The 12453-nt window shown below is 33.5% G+C and overlaps 1 protein-coding gene across 1 annotated transcript; it reads left to right on the forward strand.

Annotated features, from left to right (window-relative positions):
- Window positions 1-6135: 6135 nt before the first annotated feature.
- On the forward strand, window positions 6136-9201 carry LOC126679372 (2-oxoglutarate-dependent dioxygenase DAO-like). The gene is made up of 3 exons (XM_050374391.2): window positions 6136-6472; window positions 6590-6908; window positions 8832-9201. The coding sequence occupies exons 1-3, from the start codon at window positions 6138-6140 to the stop codon at window positions 9078-9080; spliced, it is 903 nt and encodes a 300-aa protein (XP_050230348.1). The 5' UTR covers window positions 6136-6137; the 3' UTR covers window positions 9081-9201.
- The last annotated feature ends 3252 nt before the right edge of the window (window positions 9202-12453 follow it).

The raw sequence follows: 12453 nt of genomic DNA on the forward strand, positions 1-12453 counted from the left end.
GTCTTAATAGAACATTGAGACTAGTATGATGTTGACTGATGATTATGTTTTACTAATCATGTATATGAGATATTAAGTCAAATCATAGGTGCTATTTGAGAAATAAGGCACTGGATGACCCACTGTGAGAATACTACATAGATCACTGTCATAAGTAATTCTCATTATAGTTCTATTAGTATAATCCTTTGACCTTGAAATCATTATGGATTTCTACATAGCTATTTCATATTTTGATACAGTCTTACATTATCTTTAACAGGATAATGGAATAGATTGTCATTGGATATGAAAGTAACTATGTGAGAAATGTGACTGACTGAGAAGGAATTTGTCCCTCATTTATTTGAGTAAGATATCTATGGGCCCGTTGAAGAAGATAGACTGAAGAAAATGCATGGCCATGCTAATTGATAAGAAGTTATCATTTTCAGTCTACTTAGAGTCAAGAAACTAATGATTGAATGTTATAAGGATGACATAACTATGCCTTATATTCAATCTGGATATCGAGAGACAAAGGGATTAAAATATTATTGTAAATGGTTAAATCGGATTATCGATATTCATATAACTTGGGTAGTCATAATGTCTTGCTAGAGGCCACTTATGACTTGTGGGCTGAAATAGGGATTTCGAGCTTACTGCCAACGTTATATGAACCTACAGGGTCGCACACTAAGAACAGGCCCAAAACAGTTATGGGTTGTACAAGCCCAATGTGATTAAGTGATTAATTATATATATATATATATATATATATATATATATATATATATATATATATATATATATATATATATATATAATTTGTAATATATATATATTAATAAATATATATATTAATTCAAAATTTAAGGATAAGTGTTTTCCTTAATTTATTATTTTTGGAAGATAATAAATATAGTAATTAATATATATGGATAATTATCAAAAAGGAGTTTTTGATAAACATAAACTTGTAGAATTGCAATGAGATTGAAATTCGAATTTGTCTCAAACCCTAGTGTTATTTATCACTATAAATACTCATTAAGCAGTTGGTTTGAGAATTACGAAATTCATTATTCACTAAATCACTAAAATTCGAAATTGCTTGTGAAGCAATAGTGCTAGCACACAAGCACTAGTTTTGGCTAAGGTCTGTTCGTGTGGATACTCGTAGAGGACGCGTTCTTTTGGAGGCGTTTCTGATCCGAGGCCAGGTATCACCAAAGTGAACCACCTCCTTCCTTCCTACATTGCTGTTGAATTCGACATACAAGCAAGTAATTATTCTGTTAATTCGAATTACATGGATCCTGGTTTGGGTTTTTAGATAAATTTTTGAAATTCCGCTGCGTTATGAACCTATAAAACCCAACAATTAGGATGTAAAGAAGAGACAATTTTAACTGATAAGCCAATTAGAGTAATTAAAGGGTAGGTGAAGAAGATAAGAAAATGAGGATATGAGTAGTATCAGCCAAAGAAGAAGGCTGTATAAGTTACACTATTAAGGGTAACGTGAAGTGGAACGTTTAGGGTAACGGAAAAAGGAATGAAAGATCATAGTCAACAGGTGACATGAGATTCACGATAAATCAGAAAAGCAAAAGAAGGAGAAATCAAAGATAGTAAAGGATGTATGAGGCTTAGCTATGTAAGAGATAGTGAATGTGTTAGACGTAAAGCAAGTTGAAGAAGATTGAATAATAACGAACGAAGTGTCAGATAATGACAGCAAGGAGTGAAAAATGACAAGAACCAGTTAAGAAAGGAAGGTGATAACTACAGATGATAGGAAAGATCATAACTGCAAGTTATGATTACAAGAGAAAATATTCATAGGAATATGCATAAAGTAAGTACGTTATTAAAGATGGAGTCAATACGTCGTGACTATTCACGTATCAAGGAGACAAGTAGCAACCCTATGGCTACTAAGAATGAAATGATGAATTGAGAAAACATTAGACTATGATTAGTGCCAGCTAGGTAGCAATGATGCAAGGACTACAATATCAAGAATACGTCCAAGGATCATACTGTTTTGGAAAAGATAATAGATAAGACGAAGGTACCAGTAAGAGAATTTTCAACGAGGTGACAGCAAACAGCTATACAAGACAGGAAGCTATGAGAAGAGAAGTAAAACTTAAAGTACAAGAAAAGATACAACTAATATGTATTAATGGACGCTAAGGAGGCAATAAGGATAAGTTAAGATCCCAACAGGATTTATGAAAATTCGAGGACGAATTTTTATAAGGGGGGAAGAATGTAATACCCCAAAATGTATAATTATCCAATTGGACCACGTGTCCAGTCTAGATTCGTTGGAGTGGCGAAATCGGAAAGTCTTTGATAAAAATCGAGATAAATGAATTTTAGTAGGTCGGTGTTAAGGAAAATAATTAAGCGGAAATTAAGGTTATATTTAAATTAGAAGGAAAAATATTAAGAAAAGTCCAAAATAAAGTACAGGGACCAAAGTGGTAAATTAGCCACTTTGTGTCGAAAATAGAAATATTGGATTTTGACGGGAAAGTGTTAATATCGAGTTTTGTATTATTTATCGGATATAAATAATACGTATAAGTTATAATAAAAGAAGTTAACGGATTAGTTATGGACTAAATCGTACGATTGAAAAGTTTAAAGAAATATGATAAGAAACAAAAAGAACAAGGATCAAAGTGAACCTTTAGCCATTCCATATATTGAAACAAAATTTGAAAGAAGAAGAGCAGAGAAAGAAGAATCCAGAAACGAAGAAAAACCACCGATCACGATCGTTTCGCCGCCGTTTCTCCGTTCGACGTCCGATTCGAGCGATTCAAGCGGCGATCTCTTCAGAATCGAAAGCCCTATCGTCTCCGAGCATCAAATTAAGGTAAATATTTTGAGAATTGATGTTAAATGGAGTAAATATGGGCTGTTTTGGATTGTTTCGATACGGTTTGAATCGAACGTGCGTAAAACATGTTAAAACCGTTGTTTTTGAACGTTTCGGAGTTGGGTTTTATGGTTTATGCGTATATAAGCATGTCGGAATGGTTTTGGACGGATTACGGTGTAAAAATCGACGTTTGAGGTCTGAAAACGGGTGCCTCACGTCGTGAGAAATTGTCTCACGACGTGAGACACATCTCGCGACGCGAGATGATGTCTCGCGACGCGAGACTGACTCTCACGTTGTGAGACCCCCCTCTCACGACGTGAGAGCAGCTAGGCACGATGTGCCTAGCCGTCGCCAACCCCCGTTGGTCATGTCGAGGTCCGACACGACCTAGCTCGACCCAGAAACGTTATATGGACTCCGAAAACATATGAAACGAGCAACAAACTTAACGATTAGTAATATACCTCGAAGGGTATTAAACGTGTATGGGATATTGATTAACGCTTAACGATATACGAATCGTTTTACAAAATAAAAGAATGGTAACTTAGGGTTTAAGTTTATAAAGTTCACTTTTAGGTACTAAACGCGTATTTGACTTATTAATGTGTCAGAAGCGTCAGCGAGCGGTGAGGGCACCAGACGAGGTCTAGTGCAAGCATATCATTACATAGATCACCTCATTGATTGGATAGCGGTCACTGTGAGTTGCACTTTACTTTCGTGTATTATGCATATAAAGTTATGTTGTATAGATATATATATACATACTGTTTACACGCATCGCATTATATATAATTTATTGAAATGTTATATGCTTTATTAATTTTTATATACGAGAACTAGTATGCGATCCGAAGAAACTAGCTACCTATTGGGTGTCAATAGGCTGTGTGATCACCAATATCGAGTCAGTCTAGTATATTTGCATTTGAGAAATGACTCGACACAGCTGGGAGCTGTTGATGATTATAAAATTTATGTGGCTGGGCCACCAGCGAGTTAGACTCGCGATTGATATTTACGATTGGGTTTTTGATACGAGTGAGTACTCGGCTGCGGTGTAGTCTGAAGTCCCCGTATCTAGTGGCTGGGCCACCAGCGAGTTAGACTCGCGATTGATATTTACGATTGGGTTGAATGATAATGATTATTCGAGAAATGTGTCGCATGCTAGGATATTAGTTTCGTACGGATCAAATACCTGTTTATATATTTTATATTATTGTTTTATTGAGATGCGATGCTATGTTTTTATAATAATACCGTTAGTAAATGCAAACTCACTCAGTATTTTCCCAAATACTGACCCCTCACCTTTGATGTCTTTCAGGTGCTTAGCTTGTGGACTTAGCTAGAGGCCGATTTTGAAGTCCAGAAGTCAGCTGTATATGTTAGTTTCTGACTTCTGTGAATGCTGCAGTAGTGGTCCTGTGTCGGTAGAACAGTAGCCTAGACAGCAGTTTATTTTTATTGTATATATTAACTGCTGTTATTGTTTTATATGCTTTTTAATAGGCTACGTGTTTTGTATATGATCCACGGCCCCAGATGCCGGTGTGATGTTTTGAGACACTAACTGATGTATATAGTACCGCGAGGCCAGTTCGTACAGGGTACGGTAACTAGAGCCCGCGAGGTTAACGGAACAGTTAGTGTAAATGTTTATATATGTTATATATTTGCTTCTGTTGTGTTACGCTGTTTGTTTATATTATTTGCGAAAAATTATTTGTGATTTTAGGCTTGCTACGGGTTCCGGAGCTAACACTCCCGTTCCCTAGCGCCGGTTGCGGCTCAATATTTTGGGTCGTGACAACAACTTAGATGTCATCCATTTGACAATTCACTAATTATTTAAATATGACCAGTCTCGGAGAGACTCGTGTGCAACTCACGCTCTAACAGAGATTGACATAAGGATCTAAAATAAATTTTTCTAATAGTGTCGGGAATAATTACACATTTTTTTAGTGCAGGGATCCAAATTGAAAAAAAGTGATAGTGCTGGGATCCATATAAGCATTTGGCCTTATTTCAAATGTCGAGCCAGACAAAAATATTATTCTCCATTGCATCTTAGCTTGGAGAGTGTTTTATCCCACAAAACCGTTACGCCACGTCATTTTTAAAACAAGCCAATGATAGTTTGCGATAGAGAATATTTTAATTATTACTTATTTTTTTATCATTAATTTTTCCACATGTCTTACCTCATGATTGGTTTGTTGCACGAATAGCATGGCGCTAACGGTTGTAATCAATAATTATTCTAGCTTGGAGGCTTTGGTCTTTGTTGCTTCAGAAAATTGGCGTAGCTGCTTGGACAATGTCGGTTGATATTGGGAGTTTCTACTATCAATAGATGGCTTTGGCTAGTTACATATTTAGTAAACTTTGGGGAACAAATTGGTTCATTTGTGTTTGGGAGATTTAAAAGGTCTAAAACAAGATGATTTCCTGACAACAAGCAACATACTGTACAAATTTGATTTTTATTTGTATTAATAAATTTGTGATTCATTTCAAGTATCACAATTCTAATTTTATCTATAGTTGTAATGATGTATTTTGAAGTCTAGTTTTCTTCACTAAAAACTAGTGCTCGCTTTACTTTTTGCCTTCCACATTTTATGGTCGTGCTAATATAATCATTATTTATGAAAAAAATAATGATAATTAAATAATTAGAATAAATTAAAATAACCAATAAATCTTACATTTTTTGATTCAATTTTTTTAGAATATATTCAACTTTAATTATATATGTTTTCCAAAACAAGAGGTGTATCCATTTATCAATCTAATTAAATTGATGTCGAGTCCTAATTAAAAAAAGTATTTCGACTTAAAAAAAAGACATGTTGTCCAACTAATTTTTTTTGTCCCCATTGATTATAATTCCTGGCTTCACCACTGCCACAGGTGGACCAAATAATTCACCAAAAAAATCCTCATGGCTTGATAAATTTGCATATTGTTATTTAGATATATAAATTTTCACAAATAAAATTAACTATAATTTATGGAGCTGTATAAATGAGTAAAAAGACTGGAGCCGTGTGTGTGTATATATATGGTGGTTTAAACTTATACTATTAGTATTACTCATGCCTTAGGAGAATTGACTTTTGAGATTGATCATTTATTAATTCTATTTAATTTTTTGAATGGAGTACAGATCTAGACTAAGCATTTAAAATTATTATTATTATTCAAATAGAGAAAGAGTAAGAAGAAGTAAGAAAAGAAGATGTTGAATGAGAAAAGCATCCCAAGTATTGATGTCTCAGATTTTCCAGGAGAATCCGAAACACTAAGAAAAGCAGGCGAAGAATGGGGCTGTTTCAGAATCTTGAATCATAACATCCCATCATCTCTCCTGTTGGAGATGAAGGACGTGGTCCGATCTTTGCTGGACCTTCCGATGGAAGTTAAGGCTCGGAACACTGCTGTGATAGCAGGCAGTGGCTACGAGCGACCCCAACAGATTAAACCTATTTATGAGGCTCTTGGTATTTATGACTTCACCTCCTCCGAAGCTGTCGATACGTTTTGCTCTCAATTGGATGCTTCTACTCATCAAAGGTCTTTTAATATTCGTATTTGATCTAAACTGCCTATCAATTTGTAACAGACGAAACATCTTTTATAAATATCATTTTAGCAATTTATTTGTGTGCTGATGGTTGGTATAATATACAGGAAGGTGATATCCGAGTATGCGAAAGTGATCTATGAGCTTTCGTTGGATTTAGCGGGGAAGATAGGTGGAAGTATGGGCGTGGTAAGAAATGATTTATTCGAGGGATGGGGTTCTCAATTTAGGTTCAACAAGTATAACTTCAGTTCTGAAACGGTAGGCTGCTGTGGAATTCAGATGCACACAGATTCTGCATTCTTAACCATACTTCAAATTGATGAGAATGTTAGCGGTCTTGAAGTGATGGACAAGTCTGGTGCATTTATTCCTGTTGATCATCAACCCGGAACCCTCCTCGTCAATCTTGGCGATGTTGCTACGGTACGCATTTATCCCTTTTTTGTTCATAGTATTGCAAGATGACTCGACATTCATACCTATAATCAAGGGCGAAGTCAGAAATTATGTAAAAAAGGGGTAAATTTTATAATTTAGTATGAACATTAAGGTGGTCAATTTACAAAAAAAGAAAAACTATAAATATAATTTAAACTAATTATAGGTATTAATTAAATTTTTTTTTTGGGAGAAGGTGGTCAATTGACCACCTTCCCCACAAGGTGGCTTCTATAATCGAATCAACAGATATATTATTCAAAATGTACCTACAAATTAAACATGTTTGTCAAATATATAAATTGTTGATATATTAATGGTGAAAGCTGAAAAGATGATGCTACATATGACATTAAATTGATCGTAATGTATATAATAAGACTAAAGTTGTGGATAAAGCAAAATTATTATAAGAGTTAATTGCAAATTGATACACAAACTTTACTCTAATTTGCAATTACAATACAAATTTTAAAACTTGGCGAATTGGTACACCGATTTTAATTTTTTGGCGAATTAATAAACCGAACTAGAAAAACACTAACGTGGACATTGTCATATAAAGCCACGTGTTGTTGTATGATTGGTCGGTGTACTAATTTGCCAAAAAAATGAAAGTTGGTGTATTAAATTGCCAAGTTTCAAAGTTCGTGTTGTAATTGCAAATTAGAGTAAAGTTCGTGTATTAATTTACAATTAACTCTTATTATAATATATAATGATTAAAATAGGAAACAAAACAATTTTATCTATTCATAATTATCCCTAGATGGATAGACATATTCCTAACAAAGTAATTCAACAATTGGATTTGTCAATTTTTACTAATCCATATGATTATACGCAAGCAGTGAATTTAAAAATGGAGGATCTATTTAATAATAAAAAAATATTTTAGTCATTTATCTTATTTTTATAATAAACTATTCCATGATTGAAAAAGAAATTCTACAATTTTCGGAATTTGTCCTTCTAATTTTATTAGATTTTTTTATGATTAGATATGTTTGTTATTATGAACAACTTCATAAAATATTTCTTCAAATATGGACTAATTTATCTTAAAAATTATATAAGATGCATAATTAATTATATCAGAATTTTATTAATAAGCTCTTAATCTTTTTCAAACTTTATCTTAATTATAATTGTAAAGACTCGCAAAATTGACAAGTCAGTGTTGAAATTATTTTTTAGGAATAATTTTGTCAATTTAGTAATAATTATGAATAGACAAAATGCCAATAAAATATTGTGACATATTTGGTCTAGCAATTTTATATTTTGAATCAACTATTCCAAACAACATAAAATTAATAAAAAATCTAATCAATTTCTTATTAGCTTTATTAATTTACGTCTGAACTACTGTTCTACCCTTCAATTATAAAAGATTAGTATTATTCTCTTGAATTTTTGGTTTTATACAACTGAAATCCCCTTGAGGATTATAGTTGAGGAAAATTAAAATGTGTAGAAATAATATAAGTTTTTATAATTTATGGGAAAACCAGTAGTTCGATTTTATCATAGGGAAAATATTAATTAATCCTACATAAAAATAAGACATACTATAAAATCTTAATTTACTCTTATGATAAATTAAGTTTTATTTAAAAAAAATTAAATATCTTTGATAATAAAAGAAAAATTCATAATATTTTTTAATTATTGACTAGTTTATTATAAAAATAAATAACTAAATTAAATTTTATCATTTTGTTAATTGAATTTTCAATCTCTTTAGCTTTATGCGTCGATTTAATTGATATACATCATAAACTCAAATGGATCAAACAAGTATAATTTTTTGTTTAAAATTTATTTTATAATTTTGAATGTGTTAAGTCATTTTGTATTTTTTTAATGATTTCCTTATGATATTATATATATATGAACAAACAAAAGGCATGGAGCAATGGGAGTCTGTGGAATGTAAAGCATAGAGTGCAATGCAAGGAAGCAACAGTACGATACTCAATCGCTTCATTTCTCCTTGGACCGAAATACTCTGTTGTGGAAACTCCGCCCGAACTTCTGGATCCTCAAAACCCTAGACTTTATATTCCTTTCACTTTCAATGATTACAGAGAGTTGCGTCTCAAAACTAAACTGATAGCAGGCCAAGCACTCGAGCTTATGCGTATTAACTCATGAGTCGTCACACATTTTACTTATTTAATAACTTTTTCCTGGATCATATAAGTGTAGTAGAAAGATTCAAATTGGTCACTGTATAAACAATTCTATTGAATAAGTCTTCATTGTTTGATTCTCAGTTCCTTGATATTTTTTGTTCAAGGTTGTTTATGTTAATGGCAAATATTTCTCCTTGCGAGCATGCCCATGAAGTGCTTTCCCCGGGTGATAGTTGTCCATCAAAAGCATTTTGGATGTTTAGGCTGATTCACCCATAATTCCTTCTCCGGAGATAGAAATATTCAATGGTTTGTCTAAATTCGATGATAGCAATTCTCCTGGCCTAAATGGTTTTAATTTTTTCTTCTACAAAAAAGCATAGAAGATATTAAAAGGTGACATTATGGATTTGTTTGCTGAATTTTATAACACAGGTAACTTCCCGGTCGGTCTAAATGCTGTTTTTTGGTTCCTTTTCCATGATTTAAAGGGGCTTCTGATATTGCCGACTTTACGCCGATTAGTTTGGTTAATGGTATTCAGAAATAGGTCTCTAAGAGAGACTTCTACTTTTCCTTCGATTGTTTCAGATTGTCAATTTGGGTTTGTTGAAGGGAGAAATATTCATTACTGCCATATGATCGCCTCAGAACTTATGCACCTGGTTCACTCTCGCAAAGAGAAGGTTCTTATAATTAAATTGGATTTTAAGAAAGCGTTTGATTCAGTCTCGTGGAACTTTATTATTTTTATGCTTAAAAGAATGTATTTTAACTGTTCTTGGATTCAATGGATTTCTTTTCTTTTTAAATCTTCGCAGTTAGCTGTGTTGATTAACGGCTCACCTTCTGAAAACTTTTTATGAAAAAAAGTGTCTGCCAAGGAGATCCGATTTTGCCTCTGCTGTTTGTGTTAGCTGTAGAAGGCTTGCGTGCTATCTTTGATGAGGCTATTTGTGAAGATTTGTTGATGGGGTTCATATTGATGGGTACGTTAATCCAGTTTCTCTTTTGCAATTTGCTAATGATACCTTGGTGTTTATTCCATATGATTTGGAAAAACTTAGGAATTTGCGTCGGATTTTGATTTGTTTTGAATTGATCTCTATCCTTCAAACGATATTAACTTGAATGATTATTCTATGAGTTTAACTGTAATACCCTGTATTCTTATAAGCCACGTGTAAAGATTTTATTAGCCGGGAATGTGTAAATTAAATTTAAGCGTAAATTTAATTTATAAGTATCCCTAAAAGTATATCGTAATAATAAGAGTTTAAAATTCAAATCGAGGATTTAAATAAAAGGATATGAACGGGATTAATAGAACTGAAAATATGACTGGAGTCGTAAGATAAAATATATTGATAATTAATATATCAATATACCACTCTAATTGGAGAGTTAAATATTTCGGATAAAACCCCGAAATTTAAAATGTCGAAACTCGGAAGTCTCGACGTGTTATTAATGAATATAAATTAATATATATATATATATATATATATTAAATAAATAATGATAAGAAGAAGAAGATTTGGGCGGTGGAGTAGTAAAGAAGTAAAGGAAAAATGTTCCTTTTGATCCCTAAACTTTTACTTCAATTAGTTTTCAATTATTAAGTAATTAAATGTAATTCGTTAGTCCAAATTAAAATATATAATAAATTATAAATCTCGTGACGGATTTTATTTCGCCAAGGTCCGCGAAATATTTTATAGTATATGTGGTAAAAGTCTCGAGTCAATTGGAGACTGTTTAAAATTTGGACACGAATAAGTTAAGGACTAAATTGTAAGTTTTGAAACGTTTCAAAGACCAAAGTGCAAATTAGCCGATATATATATATATATATATATATATATATATATATAAAACCTCTTCGATGAAGGATACAGATCCTTCATTTCATCCTTCTTTCTTTCATTTCATCTCTCGTCGTTTTCAATACGGTTCCGACGCTCGATTCCGTTTCTCGTCCGTTTCCGACGTTTTATAACTCGAAACGATCGTATTTCAGTGCGTAATCACGTTAAGCTTGTCGTTTTATCGTTTAGACGGCTAAATTTTGAATTATATCGATTCAAAGTTTTATGCCATGAAACGATTATATCGTTTTAATCGATATTAGAATTGGATTATAGCGTTTTGAATATAAATTAAGCGTTTTGGATGTGTTAGGATCGTTTTTATATCGAAAGCACGTCGAAAACGGAGCCGGGGTGAAAACCCGCGGCTGTGCGCCGCACGGTCCAACTGTGCGAACGCACAGCAGGACTGTGCGAATGCACAGTCTTGAGAGACTGTGCGAACGCACAGTCAGGGACTGTGCGAACGCACAGTCCTGTGTGCGAACGCACAATCCAATGTGCGGACGCACAGTGAGACGTGCGCTCGCACAATCCACTGTGCGGACGCACAGTGAGACGTGCGCTCGCATAGTGTTTGGCCGATCGATATTTTTGAAGAATTTGGACGTTTTCGCGTAAAATTATCGGAATTGATTAGTTTATCGACTAATTGTCGATTAGTTCGAATTATTTAACCTAACGAGGTTAAACGCGAATGGATTTTGAAATGATATACGATCCGTAAACAAGTTTGATATCGTTTATCGGGATATACGTGAGAAGCACGACGATTAATAAAAGTAGTGTGTCGTGTCGCGAGTCTAGAGTCAATCTTAGAATAGGATTCTGACGTGAGTCAATTATTTTAAAATAGTTTTAGATCCGGCAAGGCAAGAAGCCGCTGGACCAGGAACTCGGGAAGCTAGACGTTTCGGAGCATCAGAGTATTTTTGGAATAAGCGGTCACTGTGAGTTTATACGATTTGCTTTTAAAGTATCTATTTAAGCAATTATTTTATATTGCTTTATGTTTGATTTGCATGATTGCAACGCGAATTCTTTTTTTATGAATTGCATAATAGTTTGATTTGAAACCAGCAGCGATCCGATGGAACGTGCTACCTATTGGGAGACAATAGGACTGTGTGATCACCAGTTTTGATTCGACATCAGCTGGGAGCTGGTGATGATTATGAAATATGAGCCTAAAGATTTAGTCTGATACGAGTGAGTATTCCTCTACGGTGTAGTTGGAATCTCCGTATCTAATGGGCTGGGCCCACAGTGAGTTGGACTCACAATTTGATATTAACGATTGGGTGGCTCGATTGGTTATTAGTATGTTTGAGAATTAGGGTTTCAATCGGATCATATACTTGGCTACACGAGGTTTGAACGTTATTGCATTGTTTTATGATTTATAAAATACTTAGTAGTAAATGTATGAACTCACTCAATATATTCCCATATACTGACCCCTCACAGTCTTTCTTTCAGGTGAAAACATTTTGAAGGACGGACTTCCTTTCCTTGTTTCGGAAG

Source organism: Mercurialis annua, linkage group LG4 (genome assembly GCF_937616625.2).
Source record: "Mercurialis annua linkage group LG4, ddMerAnnu1.2, whole genome shotgun sequence".
In the NCBI taxonomy this organism is placed as follows: Eukaryota; Viridiplantae; Streptophyta; class Magnoliopsida; order Malpighiales; family Euphorbiaceae; genus Mercurialis; species Mercurialis annua.